Here is a 7,414-nt window from a genome sequence, read left to right on the forward strand (position 1 = left end):
CTTTCAGTCATAAAAATGAGCCATCGTGATATTAGACATCAAGACAGTTTTCGAAAGGTACAATGAGGACTTGTTACACCGGATCAACTCATCTCTTGTTCTCCTTCTCCCTTTTCTCCGCCCTATTGATTTTCATATAAATAATATCCAGTTAAAGCTGATACCGTCATTTCTGTCTCCTCTCTTTTTTGTTCTCTTTTTTCTCCTCAACCCCCTCGTTCCTTGATTCTTTGTCTTCTACTCTCCTCACTCTTATTCATCTTCTGCTTTTTCACCACTCCACTGCTTTCCTCCTCTTCACTCGTCTGTCTTCCGCTGCTTCTCTTCTTCCGTCAAGTCCTTTAAATGCTCTACTAAAAGTTATTTTATGGGTTTATATGCCTCGTTTGAATAAAACATAACAATCTAATGCTCAGAGGCTAGGGAGTATGAGTGTGTGTGTGTGTGTGTGTGTATTTAGGTGTTGCTTCTTTTTGTAACAGTAGGGGGCACTGTTGCTTCTTAAATGGTGATGTGCACACAGATGACAGCAATTATGTCATTGTGGTAGGAGGAGGCTGATTTCTTGATACAGTAGGTGTCATAGAAACATATTTAGTATATAAAGGCAAGTTGTCAGTGGAGTAAGGTTTCAGGTCACGCCAGACAGGCCGTGATTTATTAGGATCGGAGCAGAGCTATGAAGAGATTTAAAGTCGTGTGGAAGACAGGAAATGTGGGAAGAGGATGTAAGGCTGTGTAAAATTTAATTAAAACATTCTGAGAAGGGATTTTCATCACCTGAGCTCACGCAGGGCTTTAAGGAATGGAGGCGGAATGAAAAGTAGAAAGTGCCCTTTATCTGTCTATATTTGATCTAATTTACTTGTAATTATTATAAAGGTGGTGTTTAAATAGAGTCGCTAATGTAGTCAGGAGGGGAGGTCATGTGGCAGCTTGGTCCCTTCACCTGCTCCTCATTACTGCTGCTCTTGGATGTCATGATCCTGTGAAACCAAAGGGAAGACATCATCTGTACAGCACAACAACAACATATATCCTTATTAGTAGTATTAGTATTAGTTAGTCTTTCAGTTAATTGGGAAAATAAGAAAGCAGAGGCCTTAATGTTGTTGTTTTTTGAACATATAATTGAATTCCATGGCACCATGTTTCCCCTTCTTGTTCTGATTAACATTTTTACCCTTATGTTACTGAACCGCACCCTAAGACCTCAGCTGGACCCTGTGGAGCCTGATGCCCACCTTCAGTACAAAATGGATGTCACCCTGTATATATTATTTTCCTAAAGAAAAACAAAATGTCTAACAAACCTCTCTAACTAACCAGTCTAACACATTTATTTTGTGGTAACTTAATAGCTATAGAAGTAAAAGTGGTAGAAGTAAAAATAGTAAAAAGTCCTAGTGATGTATTAATTTGGTAAACGAATAAAAAACATAAAGGAAACAGCTGGTACGCACTTTGAATGTCAGACAACAATATGCTGCATACACCTCAATCAATATAAAAAATCATGCTCATTCATGTGTACGTGTTTCTAGAGCGCAAGTGTGTGATTTCCGACAGCCATGAAAGCACCGTTCCTCCTGCGTCATCAGGTATCACAGAGGCCCCCCTCACCAGGAAGTGCTATGCCGGAGAGCTCTTTGCTTTTGTTTTGACGATGATAGAAGAGGAAGAATTTGAATTCGCTGAGGATTTGGAGGCTATTTTGCATCTAACCCCTGAGGTGCAACTAGCCATTGAACAGGTAGCCGTTTCACCTCGTTACTATCACAGTTAGTGAAACATTGTAGCTCGTCTTGCTGACACACGACCAGCTGTTAGCAGGCTCACTGGATGTCACACTGCTCTTATTACGACCGCTAGCTCTAAAACACTGGTCTCCCCACTTTATTAACAGTGTTCGACGTACAAAAACGTTTCGTCAGATGATTTAAACCTTGTGGCAACGTTAAAGTGAGCAGGAAATAATGCACGGCGTCAGTTTACGAAGCTGTCTTTCCCTTTTACCCTCCGGTGACCGTCGTGGTGAATGTGAAGGATACCGTCTGTCATTACGTTGCACACAGCTCATTTACCAACATGTAGCAGGTTGTCAGTAGTTATTGGCCAGAGCTATTTCAGAAAGCCACCGAGCAATGTTACAACGCATCGCCAGTTTGCATGTCGAACCCAATACAACATCAAATATTTACCGTAACGCCGCCAGCCATGACTGACTGATTGAATGTCGTTTGCCTGTTGTGTACAAGGTTTTCCCCAGCCAAGACCCGCTGGACAGAGCAGACTTCAATGCTGTGGAATACATCAACACACTGTTTCCCACCGAGCAGGTACAGTGAAGTGACACACACACACCTGCAGCCAGACTGACATACACACTGATACCGATAGCTGACTTATATAGTGGATTGTCATATTATGTCTTTGGTTTATTATTTGTGGTTTACATCAATTTAATCAGCCTTTTTTTTCACCTTAGATATTTTTGACTTGTCACAGTAGGCAAAGCACAGGTGTTAGTCGTACTTTAACATTAACAATAACCCTGCTCTCAGCTGTTCCAGTGAGTCACAATGACAGTGTGACAGTGAGACAACATGCACAATACCTGTCACTGAAGCATGAAATCATTGATGTTATATGTTAAGCCTTTGTTTTCTTTCAGTGACGTCTCAAAATGACAAAAATGCCTCTTGAGCTTTGGTTTGTGAAATATTTGATGTACCTAATAAACCACAGAAGTTACACAGATTGAAACCATTTATCTGTGAATGGATGAAAATGGATTTTGTTTTATTCAACAGTAATAATAGAATATAAGAAATAGAAATAGACTTACAGGAAGCCTCTACAGCCAAGGGAAATGACTGTAACAGATGTAATGTACTGTATATAGGGTGTCTATCTGGCTGGCGGTAATTTAATTTTCATTCCCTAACCCTGTTTAAAATCAAGGCTTACACACATAACAAACAAATGGATAAAACAGATTCAGAATAAAAGCAACCAAATAGACAAACAGCCTATGTATACATTTATGTGCACGTGTCAATGGTTGTATGTACTGCACATGCCAGTGTATGTGTTCATATGCAGGCGCAAATGTCTGTGAGTGTGTATGTATTTGTATTTATTTTATATATACAGCTATATATATACAGCCTACTTATTCCATATACATCTCTATGTATACTCTGTCTCCATGAGGTGTCACTGTAACCCTATAGTTTGTGCTTATATACAGAAGGGCTCCTACTAGTGTGCCTGTATTTTCACCTGATAGGGTTCTGTGTGTTATAATTCAACCGGTGGTGGGTCACAACTGCCCTGCATTTGACATGAAGATGTAATTGTACAGATTTGTATAATTTGAAGCTAAGTCATCCTATCAGAGCTGGGTTTTTTGTGTAAAATATAGGATCAACCGCACAATACAGAAAACAGCAGGTACCAGAATGATATAATAAAGGGTGTTACTCATAGAAAAGAGTGTGTGGGAAATCTGTCTTTCCTCATTCTCCCCTAACGTATTTGACCTTTAAGCCACCCAGACAGCTGCAACGACAAAGAATGTTTCCTTCATGTCAATCATTATGACTTTTTAGGATGGTTGACAAAAGCTTGCTTCATGTTTACCTGATTTCCTGTCTTCGTATTTCCTCTCAGTCTTTGGCTAATATCGATGATGTGGTAAACAAGATTCGTCTGAAGATTCGGTGAGTTCTTGTCATGGACCTAATTACACACGTCTTGTTTTTGTTTTATTTTACCCTCAGTGTGACTAAGTGCCATTTTATGTCACATTTAATAGGCGCCTGGATGACAACATCAGGACAGTGGTGAGAGGCCAGACCAATGTGGGCCAGGATGGCAGACAGGTGAGTTGAGCTGCAGGTCATAAAGGAACATACTGCAGTGGTTTGACAGAATGGAACAACTTTGAAATGGTTTTTCTGTAATGGATATTATCAGCTAGAAAAACTTTTTTTATATCAGTTCTATGTTTTATTAGGTATCAGTTTTTAATAATTTGTAGAAAACACAGCATGTAGATCTTGCCCTAACAGGGGAGATGAACAACCTCATTTGCACATTACACATACACACCACCAGGCCTATTCATCACATGCAGAGTTCAAAACAGCATCCTTCTCTTGATGTTAGAATGGTTTCCCAACACAGAAAAACATGTTCTTCCCGCTCGCCTGCTCTTTCCTCTCTCCGCATTGCTTCCATGGAAAAGGATAAGATGACTCAGAACCATTCCCCCTGCTCAAACTGCCCCTCTTTACGGAAAACACGTCTGGGAAATAGATTCCCGTATGTAAATACTTAAATTTCTTTTAAACCCAGGCTTTTGAGTCTTTGCCTTTTCTTGTGGGAGCATGACGGAAAAGAACAGCCCATGGTGATTTAATCCAGGTCCTTGCTCTGTCAAGGAGTTGCGGCTTAAAAGGAACGTGACACCTGATCGGTGAGCCGTGTATGTTCTGACCAGTTGACATGATTAGGTGTGCGTTGTCGTCAGGGTGTCTGGCCTGGTGGCCCTGTCTTTCCCAGTTAGCTACCGTTTGGTAGCGAAAACGCTCTAAATCCCCTCCAGACCAATAACATTATACAGTCACACACAATAATTTGAGTTTGTTTTTCCAGCCCCACAGTGCCATTCCAACATTTCCAGAGGGAAAATCCTTTCTGCAGACGGAAAGATGGAGAGGTGTTCATTTCAAGAGGGCGACTGAAACATAAAGACAGCAATAGAATAAAACCAACAAGATAAGCAATTTAGTCATTTGTGCTGTTGACCAAACTCACTCACTGAGATAAATGCAATCCCCAGGCTGAAACCCAAGATGGGTACCGTACGTTTATGAAGAAGGACGGCAGGCACAGGAGAGCAGGAGAGAGAAAGGCCTGGGGAATGATTTTTTTTTTTTTCTGTAGGGAGTCAGACAGTAATATGCTACAGGACTGAGAGTGGAAATGTGACTGTGTTAGTGGTCAGACCCTGGTGGCTAATAGTGCTGTTACTTGGCAACGAAAAATTGTTTATTTCATAAAACAAGGCAAGGTGATGATTTTTCATGGTGATGTAATGAATACATAACATCAGCATGACCTTAATTTGCCATGAGTCCATATAGCTTTTGCATGGGTGATTCGGGTGAATGAATAACCAGGAAACGCTGAAGCTGGCTATGGCATCACATTAAGACAGACGCATACTCGCATAGCCCCACGAGCCAAATTGGTAACCATACGACGGACTGCAATTCATGTGATCAGATGCTGTTTCCTAAAGTGCTGAAGATGAGGGCAGATGGTGGGAATCTCCTGACCAGTCTGCCTGTTCCATACATACATATGAAATATCTCTGTCTGGTTGTAGTCTGCCTGCCAAGAGATTCCCACCACACACAGTTTTGTACGTCATTCTCGCCTGCCCGTTGTCATAGCAATGTGGATACCGCATGCACACCTGCTCCACAGTCAGCTGAGTTCAATATCATAGTGTTAATGAAGGGTTATTTTTCACTACTTCTTTTTTTTCATTTTATTTTTTGTAGTGGAAACGAGGATGTGAAAGCATGTTGGTTGGAATCTATTTGTCAAAGTCTGAGTTGGAAAATCTCATTAACAAGACCAAACATTTGTTCTCAGTTACTGCCTGCCATTCATATTCTTGTTAATTGTTTGCTGAGCAACTTTCCTGCCATGTGAAAGCTGCTTTGCAGAGCGTTACGTACCCTAATAGTGAGGCTGTACTTGCTGCTTGCATGATTGGCAACCTGGCATTCACGCTTCTCTTTCTTGTATTTTGTGTGTGATTTGTGTGTGTGTGTGTGTGTGTGCACTCTATATGTCCGCTGTGGTATTAAGAGGGCTGTATTAGAAAACCGTGTTGGGTGGTCTTCCTATTGAATCGACATTAATGTAAATATTTAATGTTAACTCAGAAAAAGCTGTTCGCCACTTTAGTTTCCAGACTTTCGTCTTCACAGAGCTCTTTCTTACACTCTTTAAACTGTTGCTTTCTTTCTTCTGTCTCCCAATGTAGAGTTTAGCAGCATTTATAACCTTCTCAATTCTCAGTGTCTCAATTATGTTTAGTGACTTGTTCAGTATAGCCTATTAAATCTGACTATTAATCTGCAAACTCCAACTGTGCCAAGACTGTATTGTATTGTTTTCCCTACTGAACATGAAGGGAAAGTTCAACAAACATGGAATAGTGTAGTAGCAGCATAGTAGCATATTGCTCTTTATAACACAATGGATTAGAAAATGGTGCTCCTTTTTTGTCAGGCTTAGCTATGACAAAACATTTTTTGTAACTATTATTTTCTCTGTTAAGTGAAGTGTTAAGTGTTAACACTCTTCTCTCTAAATTGTCTCCCTAAAAATGTTTACATGAAGCATTGTGCTCAGGCAGTGTTCCAGCTGTTAAAATACCCTTGTTGGGTTGAATATATTGAAGTATTTGGCCCTAAACTCACAAGTACCATTTAATACACTCTCTACTTTAGAAAGCTACGCTGATGTCTGTCAGAGGGAGGAGTAAAGTGCATCCCAAGCCTCGAAATGAACTATGATATGGCCTATGTGTGCCATAGAACATGTGCTGCTTATTGCATGGTAGGGATACACCAGTGTGCATGTGCGTGTTTGTGTGAGAGCAGATAACATCTCGGGCATTGAGGCGCCTTCTGGGCAGTGGTCTCTCTCTGCTTTCCTCAAGGCTAAATACAGGAAATGAGCACTAGGAAGTGAGCCAGATGGACTCAGCTGAGTCTGCATGAGCGACAATTGCAGCCTTGGAGGTTTTGGCCTCTTTTGCATGCACTTTGTTTGCTCAAGAACTCCTCTGGGGGAACCTCTTTAAAGATTCAGTGGCACTCCCTTCCTCCTCACTCTCAGATCAAAGATTAATCACTTAACCTGCCTTTTGTTTTTCCAATTCATTTCTCCAATCATGTAAGAACCAAAGGGTTGTTTGAAGCGTGAAAAGAAAGAGGGATAAATGCAAGCTAGAGTCAGCTTTGCTCATCTTGATTGAAGAAGAATTCCTAGTGGATAAAGTTTTAGCATAGTTTAAGAACAGCCAGGTTAAAACTGCCCTTGAAGGGTTAAATGTCAACATGACTTTGTTGTGATTTTATGGCCTGGTCATATGGTGTAGTCTTGACTTTGACTATGTCTCCATGACACTGTCACCAAGCGCTGCTGTTCGACTACACTCAGGAAGGAAAATTAATCCTCTGCTGTCAGTGCAAGCTGTATTTATGTGTGTGTGCGTGCTTGTGTGTGCATGTTTTTGTGTGTTTCTTAGAGGTGCTTGTAAAAGTGGTAAATTCCTTGCACAGCTGGTGTCGGCTGTTAGCATTCCTTGTGTGTGTGTGTGTGT

The 7,414-nt window shown here is 40.9% G+C and overlaps 1 protein-coding gene across 2 annotated transcripts in view; it reads left to right on the plus strand.

Annotated features, from left to right (window-relative positions):
* Positions 1 to 1,597: 1,597 nt before the first annotated feature.
* vps53 (VPS53 subunit of GARP complex) overlaps positions 1,598 to 7,414 on the plus strand; it is a gene marked incomplete at its 3' end in the record, with an annotated part of 22,407 nt that continues 16,590 nt past the window's right edge. For both annotated transcript variants that reach the window (XM_035679605.1, XM_035679606.1), the window contains 4 exon segments: positions 1,598 to 1,753; positions 2,259 to 2,339; positions 3,676 to 3,725; positions 3,821 to 3,887. In XM_035679605.1, coding sequence (XP_035535498.1) covers positions 1,667 to 1,753; positions 2,259 to 2,339; positions 3,676 to 3,725; positions 3,821 to 3,887 — 285 coding nt within the window.

Source organism: Morone saxatilis, unplaced genomic scaffold (genome assembly GCF_004916995.1).
Source record: "Morone saxatilis isolate NCDOM2014 unplaced genomic scaffold, NCSU_SB_2.0 Contig8, whole genome shotgun sequence".
Lineage (NCBI taxonomy): Eukaryota > Metazoa > Chordata > Actinopteri > Moronidae > Morone > Morone saxatilis.